At 38.2% G+C, this 20,164-nt stretch overlaps 1 protein-coding gene and 1 long non-coding RNA gene across 9 annotated transcripts in view; one reads left to right on the forward strand and one right to left on the reverse strand.

Moving 5' to 3' along the window:
* Nucleotides 1-1,243, forward strand: part of SLC12A1 (solute carrier family 12 member 1) — a 91,166-nt gene extending 89,923 nt beyond the window's left edge. Inside the window, exon 26 of the mRNA XM_059059450.2 lies at nt 137-1,243. Within this exon, the coding sequence (XP_058915433.1) occupies nt 137-272 (136 nt within the window). The 3' untranslated portion in view covers nt 273-1,243. The remainder of the gene's footprint in view (nt 1-136) is intronic.
* The window catches only part of LOC131753758 (uncharacterized), a 127,869-nt gene that overhangs the window by 105,277 nt on the left and 2,428 nt on the right, over nt 1-20,164 (reverse strand). For 6 of the 8 annotated variants that reach the window (XR_010839692.1, XR_010839687.1, XR_010839688.1 and 3 more), the window contains exon 2: nt 9,354-9,442. This is a non-coding gene — a long non-coding RNA (uncharacterized lncRNA). Of the gene's footprint in view, nt 1-8,206; nt 8,286-9,353; nt 9,443-20,164 lie in introns of all 8 variants that reach the window. The other 2 variants (XR_010839693.1, XR_010839694.1) reach the window with 1 other exon arrangement.

Consider the following 20,164-nt stretch of genomic DNA (forward strand, 5'->3'; position numbering starts at 1 on the left):
TTCCATGCTTTCATTTTGTCAGGGAGGCACATAAAAGGTTCAGGCCACTTGTTATTACATAGCTCAGATAACTAGTGATGTTACTGCCTGTACTAATCGTCACATTTGTTCTTTATTTTTTCTTCCATGCTGTCAGGAGCCTTCCAGTGGCAAGAAAAGGATCTATATCAGATTGGTTGTACATGGCTTGGTTGGAAATCCTCACGAAGAACCTCCCTCCTGTCTTACTAGTTAGAGGAAATCATAAAAATGTCCTGACATTTTATTCTTAAAAGATACAGGATTAGAACACATTTTAACTTAAGGTATGAATAAGTAGGAGACATGTTCCAGTATTTCATGTTATAAATCTGATCTGTGGATATGCAAACCTCTGGAGACCAAGTAAACTTTGTCATTTTTTAAATTATTACTTAATAGGAGCTTTTTTTTTTTTTTCTATCAGCTTAAGGGGGTGTCAAAGCCAATGCTACCCCTAGAAAAACATCTTGTCATTGCTGTTGAAAAACAAGAAAATTAAGCAAACCCATGCTGGCTTATGCCCATGAAAACAACCAACTTATTGTGAGCTTTTCCCCGCACACCTAATATTCTGCTTGCTTCTAGGCCCTGGTAGAGGCTTCAGCCCCCGGCAGTTTCTCATTAAATGCCTATTGACTGGTATAGTAACCAGTCAATAGGCTGGTATAGTAACCATGGGTGGTTATCAAAGGAAAAGACCAACTGGGCAGGAAACGTGATTATGCTTGGCCTTCTGAGAAGCTTATACCTACAAAGAAGATTTGAAAATCAATAACTGAAACCTTTAAGAAGTACTTGCTTCTACACAATGTTTAAAGCAGTTACCTAAATAAGGTTATTTAATATAACACAGATTATATACTTAGAGTGATCTGAGCGATTGCTGATAACATACGGCTTCAATTTGGGGCTGATTGAAAAATATATTAGCTGGATTAGGAGGCAACATATATTCCAATTAAATGCAACATATTCCATCCTTAATATATAAATTTTAGTTGCTTTCCCTATTTAGACATTTCCAGCATGATATTACTTTGCATATTTTTTTTCTAATTAAGTGGGTAGCACAGATGAAGTCTTCATAGATGTTTAATTGAAAACCAAATACCACACATTTTCTAACTGTTATAAAGAAATATATCCTGAATCATATATTATTACTTTATATAGTGATTGTATAGATTTAAAAGAATAATTAAAATGTGATGTGGAGAAACTTGCAAATTTGGAATATACAAGTATTGATTTTTTTCATTTGTTAGTGTTCCTATAATACTTAATCATATTAAAAAACCAAAATTTTTTATCTGATGGATGGCTTGCTTATTTTTTTTCTTGGAATATTATGACTGTTTATTCTAACTGATAAAATATGAGGGGAAAAAAATCAACCTGAAATAAAACCACTCAAATTCGTTTGGTCTGGCCTAGGTCATGTTTTTACCTTTCAGTCACTAAAATCACAGTGCAATGGTGTATCAGATGTGAGCCTGAAATTTTCAATCGGTTGCCTCACATCTGCAGGTTGTTTAAAGCTGGGATTCAAGATTAGTCTTCCAGGCCAGACTCTGGCCTCAGAAGGATGGCTAGGGAGGGAAAAGGGAAATAGCAAAGCTTAAGAAGCAGGATATCCCTATTCCAAATCTGACACCAGTGGACATAACTCAGGCCTGGAGTAGCCCTCTCTCTGGAGCTCTATGTACCTGAAATCCAAATGGCTAGATGCCATCCTGGTGACCAGGGCAAGAAGCACCCGGCTTCATCTGGATCTGACACTTCCCTAAAACATTTGATAGGGTCTCTGGAAAAGGTGAAAAGTCATATGACTTCTATAACAGGAATTTCTGGCTCTCGTTTCTTGAAGAAGCTGTTATGTTAGGTCCCTTAGGAAACAGACTCAGAGAGAGTTTAGCATGGAGCATGTTTATTAAGGAGTGCCCTTGGGATCAATACCTGTGGAAGGGTGAGGGAAAGGTGAGCTGTGATGCAGTCCCAAGGACAGTCTCAGTGACCTCACAGGGAGCTCAGGAGATAGAATGTCCCTTCAGAGTAATCCCAAGAAGGGCTGAGAGGGCCAGGACTTTATACTCCCACATTTATCAGTCATTGGAGGTGGGCAGCCCAGGAAGGAGTGTGAACTTGGATGAGGCAACTCCCTGCAGGTGAGGCATACCAAAGGACCTTGCAGCTGAAGTCTGTCTGCTGACAGCACTCCCAGATGCTGCGGCAATAAGTCCTTCATTAAACAGGGTCTGGGTGGGGTATCACCATGCCAACTGCAGGGGTGTCAAGTACTGGTCAAAAAACAAACAACCAAACAAACACTCAGACTGGCCTAAGTTCAAGTCTCAGTCTCACCATTTATTAGTGGTATTACCTTAAACTATTTAATATTTTGAAGGTTACTGGCAAAAGAGTGACTGAAGGGATGTCCCTTGGGTTCCAGGTTAAGAAAGGAGGAGAACATGGACCAAGAAAAACGGGGATGGCTGGTAGTAAGGGACTGGTGATCTTGAGGTCAAAAGCAGCTGTATTGGGAATAGGTTAGAGTAGCAGAAAATCTGCCAACAGATTTTTGTAGTCCTCAGTGTCCTGTCCTTGTCCTTTGATTTACCCAACTCTATTAACCCAACCTCCTACTATCTCCATGTCTATACTCAGGTTGCTGAGCAAGAAGGAGAAGGTTACACATTCATGTTCATTGATGTCCAGCTTTCTCTGTCCCCTCACTTTGTACATGTGTCTCATCAGTATCCCCACCCTTTTCTCACAATGACTTTTCAAAATCTTCATCACTTTTTCAATTGATGACCCTGCCACTATCCCTAAAACCTAGCCAGGTGCATATAGACGTAAAACTTTCTTATGTAAGGAAGACCACACTGGGAGCATTGCCTTACAATTTCTTCCCTCAATACTCAAGTTTAGAGCTCTTTCAATGGAAGCTTCCCAAAAAAAAGATTATAGATTCTTGAGGACAATCATAAGCCTACTAAATTAGACTCTACAGAAGAAGAACCAAGGAATCTGTATATTCTGATGATCCACAAGATTGTGGAACTCCTGCTTTAGGCAGTCTTCCCTGTTCCCGTGACTTGACTCCCACCATGGGCTGATGCCTCCCAAATTTACATTTCTAACACAGAGCTCCCCTAAGTCTCAGATCCATATATTCAATCACTAATTTTCATGGTGTTTCTCTTTGTATATCCTGCAGATACTCTAAATGCAAGATGATCAGATTTCTGTTAAAAACAAAACAAACAACTACTGCAAAGGCATCTATTTCTCTTTCTCCATTGCCTATCAGATCCTTTCTGCAATGACCAAAGAGACATACAAATAGGAAAGTTCTGCATCATGGCAGGAGGGATGCCATTCATATAACATTTTTAGAAAGACAATCAAGCTGGAGTTTACATGGGATGAGATTGATGAAAGCTAGAAAAGGTCAGCTTGCAACAAATGGTCCTGAGAAAAATACAACATGTCACAGGAAATAGTTGCAGGAGACCCTGGGAGAATTCCACTAACTCCTCCCCCAAGTGTGCAGGTGAAGGTAAGAAGCTGAAGGTATGACAGACAGAGTGCAGCATTGGGTGGGATCCCTTTTGTTGGATACTGAGAATATTCAGAAATGGCTGCCCAGAGAGGCCCAATGGTATGGGATAGGTCAAAGCAGATATGGGTATTGCAGTGGAGCATCTCATAGGTGTCCTTGAAAGGCACCACAAAGATATGTGCCACCAACAGAGGCTGAGCCAAAGAGAAAATCAGCCCTCGATGCACAATTCTCCTAATACTGTACAGAGAAAAAAACTCAGAGATGGACGATCTTGTCTCTGGGTCTCACTGTTCTTAGGCTGATGGGTTCCTAAACTGGCACTGCAAGTCGATATCAACCAGGCCTTTAGCTAAAATTAAATAGGAGGATTGTAACGATAACCAGGTGATGTGGTAAAGGTCCCTGTGTCATTCACAGAAGATCAGCACATCTGCTCGTTGTCAAACTTAGCATCCACAGGATCCTTGCTGGCTGGATATTGCTGCATAGGTCACCTGGAGCCAGTCCACCTAGATATTTCTAATGTTTTCCTCTGCAGAGATGTAGGGGACATGTTGACATAAGGATGAAATCTGTCTGGACTCCCAGGGGAGAACAGGAGAAATTCCTCTTTGTGTGTGACTCAGATGTCCCAGGTGCTAACAGATCAGGGCATCCCCATGAGTTGCAATAAGAGCCAAGAGGTCAAGCCAAGAGTGCTCAGGGCCCAGCATCTGACCCAGGCATTCCTACGGGGCCACCAGCTGCCCCAGAGCATGGCAGCCCTGGTCTACAGGCAAAATCTCCTCTCCAGGGAAGGTGTGTTGGTCAGTCTTACCTCTTTAGGATTTCTGATGCTGAAAAGAACCATCTCAGTCTCCCATTTTTAATGCAGAAAGTGTTTTCAAAAAGAATATATAATATTTCATCTCATCTATGACACCATTCTAAATACACTATTTTAGGTCCCACTAAGGAAGAAAAATTTCTGCTATTTAAATTATGACATAATATCCTATCACTTGGCATTTTGTTGTATTAATTGAGATGCCTTTTTTTAGGCTTATGTAGGTATAGAATTTTAAATCACATACCATTCTTGTGCATATAAAAAAAGGAAAAGTGAAATAAATTTGGTTCCACTTCAAAGTCCCACTCTTCTTTTCATCTTTCCACTCTTTTTATGTCTGTTTTTTCACAGGACAGATCCTCAGTGCCAGGAGGAGCACTAGTGACTCAGCATTTCTCACAAGAGAAAGCCAGTGGGCACTATTTTGTCATTGGCTTTAATAATTTTGATAATTCTAGGTTTGAGTACAGTTTTTTAATAGCTTAAATTTGTCTCCTAACAATTTAAAACACTGTACGTAAATTCTGATGCATAAAGAACGTAAAAACAAGGAAAAAAGAATCCCAAAAAGTCAGGAAAAAAAAGAGAGTCATTTAAAAAAAGAGAAATCATACAATAGAATAAAAGACAGATCAAACATACAAGAAATAAACAGAAAATATAAATGTGTTATCTTTTTTAACAGACTCTCAAATTTAATAAAAAATAAAATCAAACTCTATTTGATCTGCTAGCATAATATTCTAAATTATATATCCAAAAGGCTAAAAACAAAAGAATAAAAAAATATATAGAAACATTGAAACAAAAAGAATAGAGTTGGCAATTTTAATTTCAAAGTTTAAGATTAAAAGAATTAGGAGGGATAACAGAGCATCATTTTTTATATTTATAAAAGATATATAACCATAATATAGCTATGATAATAATGGAGCTTTATCTAAATAAATAACATCATATTGACATAAATAACACAAGAATCATTGGAAGTGAGGAGTCACTAAGAAAGTCAATTTTCTTAGGAAACAGCTCACCTGTATCTCTAACTTTGACAGATCAAGTATAGGAGAATTCAAACTACATTTTTTAAAAAATGGATTTAATAGGTACTATAGTGCTCACTTACAAACACTACACTGTCTTTTAGAGATCTATAGAATGTTTTTGAAAACAAATTATATATTAGATAACTCAGTAAATTCTAAAATGTAAAAATAGGAAATATTATGCTTTTATCACAATACAATAAAACTAATATTATTTACAAATATATAAACAACAACATGAGAAATCCTACTCACTGGGAAAATAAAATTCTAAATATCTCATGTCAAAAAAGAAAGAAATAACACATTTTGACTATTTAGCAAAAATGACATTGAGAATTCCACATAACAAAACAGTTTATGCTGATAAAGCAGGCTCAGAGGTAGATTTATATCTATAAATGGATTTATTAATAAATATGAAAAATGAAAGTTAATGGTCAACTCAAGAAGTTAGAAACTGTGCAACGTAATTAAACGAAAGCATGAAGAAGACATTAAGGAAGAAAAGCAGGGAGGTAAAATTAAAAGCTGAGGTTCTGGAGTCAGAAAGAGAGGGGTTGAGTCTCAGTTTCCCCCCTTACTAGTGGAAGTCTCATTACCTGGCCTCCTGCAGAATCCATTTTCTCATACGTAAAATGAGCATTATTAAAAGATCTACCCTGGAGGGTTGTTGCAGGGAAATGAGATCGTGTGTATTAAAAGCAGAGCACAGCACATGGCTGAGCACTTTATGGTAAGTACTTAACTAAATGTTAGACCAGGACAGACAAAAACAGTACAACTGATAAGCTCAAGTGCTGTTTGTTGCTATCGCTTAAAAAAAAAAGGAATGTCGAAGGATAAAATATAAATATACAAATATACAAATGAGCAAGGAACTATGAGTACAACTATGGAGAAGAACACCCTTTAAAACTTTATTCCGGTAAATTATTAAATTCCAGTGAAATAGATCAATTTCTAGTCAAATATAAATTACTAAAATTAACACATCATGTTTGAATATTTATTTGTAACTGCAGAGAATACCTCTGGAGAAAAATGCACAAGAAACCAGTAAGACTTGACTCTGGAGAGGAGAACAAGATTAATGAAGGTGGCTGTGAAAGAGAGATTTGATTTTTACTATGCGCCAATAATAATTACTCAAAAACAATATTTTATGGCTTCCCTGGTGGCGCAGTGCCAATGCAGGGGACATGGGTTCGTGCCCTGGTCTGGGAAGATCCCACATGCCGCAGAGCGGCTAGGCCCGTGAGCCATGGCTGCTGAGCCTGCGCGTCCAGAGCCTGTGCTCTGCAACGGGAGAGGCCACAGCAGTGAAAGGCCCGCGTATCCCCCACAAAAAAACCAAAAACCATAAAACAAAAAACAAAAAAACAATATTTTTAAAACTGAATATATAAATAAACAAATTACTAGCCTGCTAGGCTGTGTTTAGTTCTTAATTCGTGTTTGAAGTGACATATATTGTGAAGGTTGTATGAAATAAACTTTTTAAAGTTTTATAAAATGCTCAAAAATATAAGAGATATACCATCATGATAATTTTTTGCACTTATTTATAACATAGGTAACTAAAATATCATGTAGAAAAAGTTGACACGACCACACAGCCACTGATAAGTTTAGTTTTGTTCCATTTGAGTTTTTTTTAAACATGAGATCTTTTTTTTTTTTCTAATTTATGATTCTCTCCTGGGTACAAAAATTAGTAGGGAAGAGAAATATTGAGTTGGATTTCCACTACAGCCCTGCATATTTTATTTGCTGAAGCTCAGGAACGGACAAGCATAATCTTAATAGGTTCTGGAGTTTTATTTCCTGAGCTGAATAAAACTCAGAATTGCTATTATGCATAGTAGGATGGGGTAATTATAATAATGTGATGAAGTTTGTATGAACCCATGCATTGCAAGTGCAGTATGCTTTTACCCTTTTAAATACAAAATCCAAATAGGATACTGTATTAATTTTCTATTGCCTCATAATAAATTATCACAAGCATATCAGCATAAAACAATACCCATTTATTATCTCACAGTTTCCGTGGGTTGAGAGTAGAGACATAGCTTAAGCTGGATTTTCTGCTCACGGTTTCACAGCACTGCAGTCAAGGTGTTGCTCAGGGCTGTGTTCTTATCTGAGGTTCAGGGTCCTCTTCCAAGCTCATATGGTTTTTGGCCAAATTAATTTTCTTGCTGCTATAGAATCCATGGTAGTTTACTTCTTCAAAGCCAACAGGAGAGAAAACCTCTTAACCTCTAGATCATCTTTTAAAGGGCTTGACCCAGGCCCACCTGGGTCAATCTTCCTTCTGATTAACTTAAAGTCAAATGATTATGGGACTTTACATAATCAAAGTCCCTTCACCTTTGCCAAACATATAGGTAACCTAATCACTGGAGTGGCCATCCCATCATACTCATAAGTCCTGATCAGATTCAAGGGGAGGAGATTACACAGGGTGTGAGCATGAAGGGGCCACCTTATAATTCTGTCCACCACAAATGCTACCTTGCATTTCTGAAGATCATATTTTAGCTACTAAGACCCAAGATTGGAAATAGATAATAAGTTAAAAATGGCCTGTGAAGCATCCAAATAATCAAGCAGTAACTAGCAATGACAGCAGGGATGATGCAGGAAAACAACGAAAACATTTTTTAAAAGAAAATACAAGCCTCAAATACACAGCAGTTTGAGGTTGTAAGTGTAGTAGGCACAGACTCTACATACCTCACTAGAGCCTGAGGGCATCATCAAGTTGTGGGGAGACAGCCTAATGTCAGAAAAGTTCAATTTTGTTCTAGGTGCCCTGGTTAAGAAAGCAAGAATGTTTACAGTTCAGCCTCAGAAAAATTTTCCTTCATATGGTTGACACCAAAGGACAGCTAAGCTTCAGTTACCTGGAAAATTAATTTACATGGAATGACTGCAGTGAAGCAGAGTATATGGAACTCTTGTGTGAGACTTAAAAAGAGTGTATTTTCAGGTTAGGCAGTTCAAGATGAGGGATGCAGGAGAGCTCAGAGGTTAAGGCTAAGATCTAGGTTATGAGTGTCATCACTTCAGAGCAGGTGACAAGCAATGACATCTGGAGCAAGGAGCCTGGGCTCTCTTTCTCTGCCTGGAAGATCTCTCATCACAGGGTTGCCTGAGGCCAAAGTTAGGCAGTCAGCTTTTTAGAGAAAGACATGGTAACTGCCAAGCTGTGGACTCAGCTGCAGAGCCCTGGGGGCCAAAGGTGGGCCTCTGTTCTGAGGCAGCTCTTTCCCCAAAGCTGGTGGCTTTCTTCAACTTCCAAATTCAATTCATCTGCTCTTTTGGATGCCCAAGAGATCAGGACAAGGAGACATTTCACACATAGACATTTCTGTTGCTATTTCCAAAGCAGTTATATACTTAGATTTTCTAATTTTCCTGTTGTACTTCTCCCAACAAAGAAGTGGTAGAAATATTCTCCGGGAAGGTGAGAAGTTCAGAGAAGTAAGCAATAACAGGTCTTGAAAGATATTAAACTAACGCAACCAGCACACTGGAGAGAGATGATCACCAGTTCTATAATTTCCTAATGTTCACAGGAACATTTTCAAATTGAGTTCTATTTTAAAAAGTATTACTTGTGCACCTTGGAGTTAATGTGTCCCGAACTGAGCTCTTGATCTTCCTTCCCAAAGCTGCTCTTCTAGTATTCTTCCAAATCTCAGTAAATGGCAACCCCATCCTTGCCGTAAATCTTGCAGTCATCCTTGACTTCTCTCCCTCACTTCTCATCTGCCCCATCAGCAAATTCTAGTCGCTTCAGAGTATATCCAGAATCTAACCATTTCTCGTCATTTCCACTGCTACCTTCCTGATACGTGCTACTTCCATCATCTCTCACCTGGATCACGGAGTAGCCTCCTAAAGGGTCTTCCTGCATTGGGCCTTGATCCTCTTCTGTCTCATTTCAAAATAGCAGCCCAAGCAATCCTGTTAAATGAAACAGAGCATGTCAATCCTCTTATCAAAATATTCCAATGGTTTCCCATTTCACTCAGTGGAAAAGCCACTGTCCTTACAAAAGCTTATTAAGGCCCTACAACTGCAACCCTCACCCCTTGCCTCTGTGGCCACATCTCCTACAACTGTGCACCCCTCTCTGTCACTCTGTTTAGACCACACCAGCCTTCTTACAGGTGAGTTTGCACCTCAGGACCTGAGTGCTTGCTGTGCCCTCTGCCTGGAATGCCTTTCTCCCAAATATCGCTTCTTTCAAGTTTGGTTACATGCCCTCCACCCCCAATCCCACACCTGGCAGATAGCATATTCTCACTGAGGCCTTCCCTGGCCACTCTCTCTAAATTGCAAGCCTACATTCCACATTTCGCTGAGGGGAAGAGGAAAGATAGAGCCCCACCTCCTTTGAGGTTTGGTCTTTGACTCACTGTGGAGCCTCAGCCTGCCAGGCTCAGGTCCCATCTCACACCAGCCATGCCCCACATTCCACACACACCACTGTGTGTCTCTGAACATGTGGGTCCTGCTGCCTATGATGTCTGACTCTCTTTTGTTTACCTCACTGTTATTTTTATCCTTATTTATTTCACTACCAATGAGGTAATTATTAGACAGTTTATCATGAGTTTATTGGCCATCTGGTATTGCTTCTTTTGTCAATTCAACAAAAATGTGCCAGGCTGTAAAGATATAAAGATACATTGTTCTAAGCTCTTAAGATAAGACAACCATTTCCCCTGTCCTCAAAAAGTTTATGGTCTAGAGAGACAAGCAAATAAGTATACAAAATAATGATGGATTGTGAAAAATACTGTGAAGGAAATAAAGAGGAAACTATGACAGAGAATAAATGCAGAGGGCAGTTCTTACATAGGGTGTTCAGGGAGGGCATCTATGAAAATATATTTAAGGATGAGAAGGTGATGACAGTGTTGAACTTTACCTGACTTCTATGCTCCCAGAAAACAGTGACGGTTAAGAAATCTCCCCAGTCTTTTTTTCCCCAAATCCCTCACCCCTTTGTGTTCTAGAAAATGACTAACTGCAATGAACCACCATTCCCCACATGGCTTAGATAAGACTTGCTATCCACACTTTCTCATGACTCCCACAAGATTTGTAGATGGCTCCCATTTTTGCTGGTGACAAGGTTAAACCCAGACCATTCCTCTTTTGCCTGAATCTGTTGACATGGTCAGAGATCCTCTTTCTTCTTTGTCTCATGAATAATTAGCCAAGATTAGAATTGTTTGTTCCCCTGAAACCCTTTAAGCATTTCCTGTTCCACTGAAACTTCCTTTGACTGAAAAAACAATCCCAACTATAAATAACCCTACCTGTAACTTGTCTACTCCTCCCCATAAAAATCTAAGGCAAACCCCTCTGCCAAGACACACTGTAGTAGGCTGAAAAATGGCCCTACAAGATATCCAGGTCCTAATCCCTGGAATCTATGAATATCTTAGCTTATGCAGAAAAAGAGCTTTTGCAGATGTGATTAATGAGCTTGAGTCGAGACAATTATCCTGGATTATCTGGTTGGACCCTAAACAGAATCACAAGTATCCTTGTAAGAGAGGAGCGGAAGGAGACTCCACCATAGATAAAAGAGAAGACCGCCATGTGATGGAAGCAGAGAGAAGCGGAATCAGAGAAAAGATGCTGCATCACTGGTTTTGAAGACAGAGAAAGGTACCAGGAGACAAGGAATTCAGCTCTAGATGTGGGAAAAATAAAGGGAACATATTCTCCCCTGGACCCTCCAGAGGCAGCACAGCCCTGCCAACACCTCAATTTTAGCCACATAAGATTCATTTTGGATTTCTGGTCCACACAACAATAGGATAACTTTCTATTGTTTAAAGCTGCTAATTTGCAATGATTTGTTACACCAACCATAGGAAACTCAATACATACTCTAATCTTCAGATCTGAGGTGTTTCCCTATTGCAATAGCCTGAATAAAATCCATCTCCTCACTTAGTCATTTTTTTGTCTTTGACAGTGCTAACCATATGAAGAACAGGGAGCAGAACACTCCAGGCAGAGTGACCAACATGGACAAAGGTCCTCAGGCAAAAGAGAAGTTGGTGTGTTCTAGAACCTAGGAGATGAGTGTGACTCATCTAGATGAAGTTGAATGTTAACAGTCTGACAGGGCCCTGGGCCATGGTAGGGAATTTGGACTTTATTATATTTGTGATGAGAAACTTTTAGAAGATTTAGAGCCATAAAGAGTAGAAGTAGAAAGGTCAGTTAGTAGTCCTGGTAAGAAATGATGGTGGCCCCAGGATGTGGGAAGAATTTAGATATAGGGCTGGATGAGGCAGATTCTGTCTCTGTAAGGGTTGAAATATGAAACAGAGCTCAGTCAAATTAGAATAATTTGAGGAGTGATTACTAAAGAGGGTATTTATAAAGGTTTCGCAAGATATGGGAAACCAAAACCTCAAAGGAGAGTACAGTACCCTGAAGCTTATAACAAACAGTGCCAAGCCTGAAGGGAAAGGGGGAGGAAAGCAGTTTCCAGAGCCTGGAAGAAAGGGCAACCATGACAAGAGCAGTGGTCTTCAGTGGAGAGCCACAGCCATCTGGAGGGAACTGTGACCTTACCCTCCCCTCTCCCTCTGACCTCCTGCTGGGGCTCTCTATTGCCAAACCCAAACGCAAGCCAGAAAGCAAGAGAGCTCATTGGTTAAGTCCCTACAGGTCAGCCTTCCCAGGCAGGAAACAGGGTAGAAAGGGACAAGAGTGGGTGTGGAGGGGAAAAAAGAAAGATAGGTGGTAGAGAGTTAAAATTAGCCCAATTTATTAAAAGAAAATTTGGAGACCTGAATTTTCTACACTATTTCCCTAATACTCAGTTTCACCTACCCCATGCCAATAGGCACAAAAACAATGGCCTTTCACCTTCCTAATTTTTCTTTGAACACTTACAGCTAGCTGCTCTTTTGTCCTAAAGGCGATCAAGGAAGACCGTGATTAGAACACTTGCAAGGACTAATAATGTTATCTTCAGAGTTCAGTGAAAAACCTCTTTTGATAAAAGTGTAGAATTTAAGGAAATGCTGCTACTTGAAAACTGGAAAGTATTCACTTTATACTGAAGAGAATTGAGTTTATGAAGCCTGGTAAGTAAAGGTTGTTTCAGAGGAGTGTAATATTGAATCACAATCAAACCAAACCACAGAAAGCCTAATTCATACATGTCTCTGCATGGATACCCATATTTTACCATTGTTTTGGTTTCCTTTTTTTTTTTTTATTACTCTGGAAGATAATTCAATTTGCATTGCACATTTCCTCACAGAAATTTTGAATCTTATGAATATAAAAATCATGGACTTGGCCCAATGTTATTTTAATCAGTTTCTCTGTTTCCTAATTCAGGATTAACTTCCCAGGATATAGGCAGAGATTTAGTAGCAAGAGCAGACAGTGTGCACATTAAAATATGGAGAGCTTCAGCAGCAATCTGAGTTATGGTAATTACTGGGTTTGTTTACACAGACACAGATGAAAAGCATAACCTTTTTGTTCCCATCTTTTTTTTTTTAATTTGGAAAAATTATGCGCTACCAACAGAAACATCATACAACAGTTGTTTAATGTCATGGAGGAAATCAGGTGCAACCAATGAGACTGAGAAATAAAGATATCAAAACTCTAAGAGGTAGTGTCTTAGCTAGGCATCCTTTTTCCTGGAGCCACTCCCAGTGGTACAGAAAGGCTCTGGTGCTCACATTCTGCTCAGAATGACTGCCACAACATTTGCCTGCACACAAATCAACTACCCAGTGGGTCTCCACTAGCATACCAGTTCCAGTGTGGCCCCGCCCCAACACTGACTTCCGCTTCCACAGTCATTCTACACATCCTGCTTCCTGGTCCCAATTGCTCCCTGCAAGAAGTAAGCCTGACTGAGTTGGGGCCCATGTGAGTGAAGAGGAGGAGAAGAAGGCAGATGGTTTCCAGCAACTGGGCGCCAACAGGAGAGGCACCAATGCTCTCAGAGAATGTGAGAAAATAAGCCCATCCCTGGGAACATTTGGGAAAAAAACCAGGCCTTTTGTAAGGCTTATTGGTCACAAATCTGGAAGTTTCCCCTAGACAACATGCTTTCGTGAGAACCAGGCTGTCCCTCTTAGAGGCAGTAGGCAGACGGACTTTCACCCATCTTAGAATGGCTGAAAAGGGGTGAAATTACCTGCATGACTAGGCTTGATCTCAATGTCTTCTTTAACCTCTTCTACCCCATTTCCATACCAGATTGACTCTATGGAAATTCTCTAAGTGGGAAACACAAGAGAAGAAAAGGACCTACAAAACCAAACCCAAAACAATTTAAAAAATGGTCACAGGAACATACATATCGATAACTACCTTAAACGTAAATGGCTTAAATGCTCCAACCAAAAGACACAGGTTTGCTGAATGGATACAAAAGCAAGACCCATATATATGCTGTCTACAAGAAACCCACTTCAGACCTAGGAACACATACAGACTGAGAGTGAGGGGATGGAAAAAGATATACCATGCAAATGCAAATCAAAAGAAAGCTGGAGTAGGTATACTCATATCAGATAAAATAGACTTTAAAATAAAGAACGTTACAAGAGGCAAGGAAGGACACTACATAATGATCAAGGGCACAATTCAAGAAGAAGATACAACAATTATAAATATATATGCACACAACAGAGGAGCACCTCAATACATAAGGCAACTTCTTCTAACAGCTATAAAAGAGGAAATCGACAGTAACACAATAATAGTGGGGGACTTTAACACCTCACTTACACGAATGGACAGATTGTGCAAAATGAAAATAAATAAGGAAACACAAGCTTTAAATGACACAAAACCAGATAGATTTAATTGATATTTATAGGACATTCCATCCAAAAACAGCAGATTACACTTTCTTCTCAAGTGCGCACGGAACATTCTCCAGGATAGATCACATCTTGGGTCACAAATCAAGCCTCAGTAAGTTTAAGAAAATTGAAGTCATATCAGGCATCTTTTCTGACCACAACGCTATGAGATTAGAAAAGAATTACAGGGAAAACAATGTAAAAAACACAAACACATGGAGGCTAAACAATACGTTACTTAATAACCAAGAGATCACTGAAGAAATCAAAGAGGAAATCAAAAAATACCTGGAGACAAATGACAATGAAAACATGACAACCCAAAACCTATGGGATGCAGCAAAAGCAGTTCTAAGAGGGAAGTTTATAGCTATACAAGCCTACCTCAAGAAATAAGAAAAATCTCAAGTAAACAATCTAACCTTACACCTAAAGGAACTAGAGAAAGAAAAACAAACAAACCCCAAAGTTAGCAGAAGGAAAGAAATCATAAAGATCAGAGCAGAAATAAATGAAATAGAAACAAAGAAAACAGTAGCAAAGATAAATAAAACTAAAAGCTGGTTCTTTGAGAAGAAGATAAACAAAATTGATAAACCATTAGCCAAACATATCAAGAAAAAGAGGGAGAGGACTCAAATCAATAAAATTAGAAATGAAAAAGGAGAAGTTACAACAGACACCACAGAAATAGAAAGCATCCTAAGAGACTACTACAAGCAACTCTATGCCAATAAAATGGACAACCTGGAAGAAATGGACAAATTCTTAGAAAGGTATAACCTTCTAAGACTGAACCAGGAAGAAACAGAAAATATGAACAGACCAATCACAAGTCATGAAACTGAAACTGTGATTAAAAATCTTCCAAGAAACAAAAGTTGAGGACCAGATGGCTTCACAGGTGAATTCTATCAAACATTTAGAGAAGAGCTAACACCCATCCTTCTTAAACTCTTCCAAAAAATTGCAGAGGAAGGAACACTACCAAACTCATTCTATGAGGCCACCATCACCCTGATACCAAAACCAGACAAAGATACTACAAAAAAAAGAAAATTACAGACCTATATCACTGATGAATCTAGATGCAAAAATCCTCAACAAAATACTAGCAAACAGAATACAACAACACATTAAAAGGATCATACGCCATGATCAGGTGGGATTTATCCCAGGGATACAAGGACTCTTTAATATACGTAAATCAATCAATGTGATACACCATATTAAAAAACTGAAGAATAAAAACCATATGATCATCTCAATATATGCAGAAAAAGCTCTGGACAAAATTCAATACCCATTTATAATAAAAACTCTCCAGAAAGTGGGAATAGAGGGAACCTACCTCAACATAATAAAGGCCATATATGACAAACCCACAACAAACATAATTCTCAATGGTGAAAAACTGAAAGCATTTCCTCTAAGATCAGGAACGAGATGAGGATGTCCACTCTCACCACTATTATCCAACATAGTTTTGGAAGTGCTAGCCACGGCAATCAGAGAAGAAAAAGAAATAAAAGGAATACAAATTGGAAAAGGAGTAAAACTGTCACTGTTTGCAGATGACATGATAGTATACATAGAGAATACTAAAAATGCCACCAGATTATTACTAGAGCTAATAAATGAATTTGGTAAAGTTGCAGGGTACAAAATTAATGCACAGAAGTCTCTTGCATTCCTATACAGTAATGATGAAAAATCTGAAAGAGAAATTATGGAAACACTCCCATTTACCACTGCAACAAAAAGAATAAAATACCTAGGAATAAACCTACCTAGGGAGACAAAAGACCTGTATGCAGAAAACTGTAAGACACTTATGCAAGTAATTAAAGATGATAAAAACAGATGGATAAAAACAGATGGAGAGATATACCATGTTCTTGGATTGGAAGAATCAATATTGTGAAAATGACTATACTACCCAAAGCAATCTACAGATTCAATGCAATCCGTATCAAATTACCAATGGCATTTTTTACGGAACTGGAACAAATCATCTTAAAATTTGTATGGAGACACAAAAGACCCTGAATAGCCAAAGCAGTCTTGAGGGAAAAAAATGGAGTTGGAGGAATCAGGTTCCCTGACTTCAGACTATACTACAAAGCTACAGTAATCAAGACAATATGGTACTGGCACAAAACAGAAACAGAGATCAATGGAACAAGATAGAAAGCCCAGAGAGAAACGCATGAACCTATGGTCAACTAATCTATGACAAAGGAGGCAAAGATATACAATGGAGAAAAGACAGTCTCTTCAATAAGTGGTGCTGGGAAAACTGGACAGCTACATGTAAAAGAATGAAATTAGAACATTCCCTAACACCACACACAAAAATTAACTCAAAATGGATTCAAGACCTAAATTTAAGACCGGACACTATAAAACTCTTAGAGGAAAACATAGGAAGAACACTCTTTGACATAAATCACAGCAAGATCTTTTTTGATCCACCTCCTAGAGTAATGGAAATAAAAACAAAAATAAACAAATGGGACCTAATGAAGAAACTTCAAAGCTTTTGCACAGCAAAGGAAACCATAAAGAAGACAAAAAGACAACCCTCAGAATGGGAGAAAATATTCACAAACGAATCAACGGACAAAGGATTAATCTCCAGAATATATAAACAGCTCATGCAGCTCAATATTAAAGAAACAAACAACCCAATCCAAAAATGGCAGAAGACCTAAATAGACATTTCTCCAAAGAAGACATACAGATGGTCAAGAGGCACATGAAAAGCTGCTCAACATCACTAATTATTAGAGAAATGCAAATCAAAAGTACAATGAGGGGACTTCCCTGGTAGTCCAGTGGTTAAGACTCGGTGCTCCAATGCAGGGGGCCTGGGTTCAATCCCTGGTCAGGGAACTAGATCCCACATGCCGCAACTAAGACCCGGCGCAGCCAAATAAATAAATAAATTAAAAAATAAATAAATAAATAAAGTACAATGAGGTATCACCTCACACCAGTTAGAATGGACATCATCAGAAAATCTACAAACAACAAATGCTGGAGAGGGTGTGGAGAAAAGGGAACCCTCTTGCAGTGTTTGTGGGAATGTAAATTGATACAGCCACTATGGAGAACAGTATGGAGGTTCCTTAAAAATCTAAAAATAGAATTACCATATGATCCAGCAATCCCACTACTGGGCATATACCCAGAGAAAACCATAATTCTAAAAGACACATGCACCCCAATGTTCACTGCAGCACTATTTACAATAGCCAGGTCATGGAAGCAACCTAAATGCCCATTGACAGACAAATGGATAAAGAAGTTGAGGTACATATATACAATGGAATATTACTCAGCCATAAAAAAGGAATGAAATTGAGTCATTTGTTGAGACGTGGATGGATCTAGAGACTGTCATACAGAGTGAAGTAAGTCACAAAGAGAAAAACAAATATCATATATTAATGCATGTATGTGGAACTTAGAAAAATGGTACAGATGAACCGGTTTGCAGGGCAGAAGCTGAGACACAGATGTAGAGAACAAACATATAGACACCAAGGGGGGAAAACCGCGGTGGGGTGGGGATGGTGGTGTGCTGAATTGGGTGATTGGGAGTGACATGTATACACTGATGTGTATAAAATTGATGACTAATAAGAACCTGCAGTATAAAAACAAACAAACAAACAAAAAAACCAACTAGTACTAAACTTTCTTTGGGTTATTTGTATGGAAATATATTAACATAAATGTTTCAGACATTACATGAAATTTCTAAAAATCTTATATGTTCTGGTAAATGTTATAAGTCATAACTGTAGTTATTACTTTAAAATGTATATCTCAGAAATAACAAAAACAAAAAAAAGATATGTTTAAAATATCAGACAATAATAGTATATAAGCCAAAAGAAAAATTAATGGAGTTAAAGCATTCTAAGGGCCTTATGTTATCCAGGAGAAAGATAATAATTTTGTTTTAGATCTTTGAAACTCATGAATTAAGCATGCATGTTTTAATTTATCTGAAACAACAGAATCAGAGAGTAAAATTTCTTAATTAATAGATGGAAAAGTGAAACAATAAAATAATTAAGTAAAATTAATAATAAAATTTAAAAGAAGGCAAAAGCGGTAAAAAGAAACAGCACATCTGAAAGGAGCCCAAATTAAGATAGATTTAAATCCAGTATGGAGTTTACATGCTAGTGGAAGAGACATACAAGTGAAATGAATAAATATGTACATAATTTCATGTAGTATTGTGCTATGAAGAAAAATCAAATAGGGTAAAGCATTAAGTGGTGCTTAGAAGAAATTTTTAGATAAGGGAAGATCTGAGAGAAAAGGGGAGGAAGCAAGATTCTAAGGCTTTTTATCTTGAGCAAGAGAAAAGTTTAAAAGAGAAGAGGAGACAGAAAAGAGACTGAGAAGAGATAGCAAGTGAAGTGGGAGGAAAAACAGTGTGGCCCGGTGAAGAAATGTTTCAACAAGGAGGGCACAGTCAACTGTGAAACGAAGAATGTCTGGTTAATTTGCTACACACATCTTTCCCAGACCTGGAGAACAAGGGCCAGGTTCAGTATTTAAGAAGAGCTGTCATAGTCTCATTAGGCATATATAAACCCAGAGAGTGGCTAAGTGCAAGGACTCTGAAGCCAGACTACCTGAAGTTGAATCTTGGCTCCATCTCTTTCTGGTTGTGAGCTGTGTGGTCTTAGGCAAATTATTTGACCTCTCTGTGCTTTGGTTTCCCCATCTGTATAATGGGGATAGTAATAGCACTTGTTTTCTCTGTTTGTTGTATTTATAAAGCACTTAGAATATACCTGGAATATAATCACCATGTATGTCCTTGTTAAAAAGAGAAAAATCCGTAAAATGGCAAAGATAGGAAGAACAACTTTGCTTGTAAAGTACAGACTTGCATTCTCAGTAGGTTCACACTGGCACAAGATTTAAGTAATTAAATTATCAGCATGACTGATAGGATAATTATATTCTGATCAATACACAGCATGAAATAAACATGTCTGGTTCTTCTTTACTGTAGTATCTTGAATTTAAGGTGTATTTTCATATCAGTTTATATTTCAGTGTCATAAGGAATATTCTTTAAACGCTTAGTGGCTCAGACCCCTAACCTGTTACTCTTTTCCAGCTGGATTATTCCCTTTTCTCTTTTCAATCTAAAATAAACTCAGATGAAAAGTGACAACAATATAATTTTCAGTCTCCACATTAAGAGAAGAAATAGCTTAATACTTTCTTGATGTTAGCTATTATAATGAGCCAAACAAAACATTTCCAGTGTAAAATACTGAAGTAGGTGCTCTGAAGCATTCATAAAAGTTTATGACTTTTACTAATGTGAAAGATAAATGCATGTACTTGAGATGATTACACAATGGGAGTATATAGCTAATAAATGATATGGTAAGTGTTATAAAAGATAAGACAGATCTCACCATTGGTTCTAAGGAAGTTTCACGAATGAAGTGAGATTTTTGTGTGGGTCTGGGTAAAGGAGTCATTACAGTCACTACCATTTTAGGATATGCAAGGACTTAAACTATCTTTAATGCAAACTTCCTTAGGAAATTACTAGAGAAAGTACTTCAGCAAAATAAGGAAGTAAACTAAAAGGAAGATACGAGATCCATAAAACCAGGGCTCCAACATAAGATACAGGCAAAGGGAAGTCCCAGGATAACAGTTATTCAGCAGGACTAGAGGGTCACTTGCACAGACCAGAGCAAAAGAATAGAGGAGTGAGGGAGGGAAAATCCAAACTGATAGGGGATTTAAGTTTCAGTGTTTCATT

The sequence above is a fragment of the Kogia breviceps genome, chromosome 3, assembly GCF_026419965.1.
Source record: "Kogia breviceps isolate mKogBre1 chromosome 3, mKogBre1 haplotype 1, whole genome shotgun sequence".
In the NCBI taxonomy this organism is placed as follows: Eukaryota; Metazoa; Chordata; class Mammalia; order Artiodactyla; family Physeteridae; genus Kogia; species Kogia breviceps.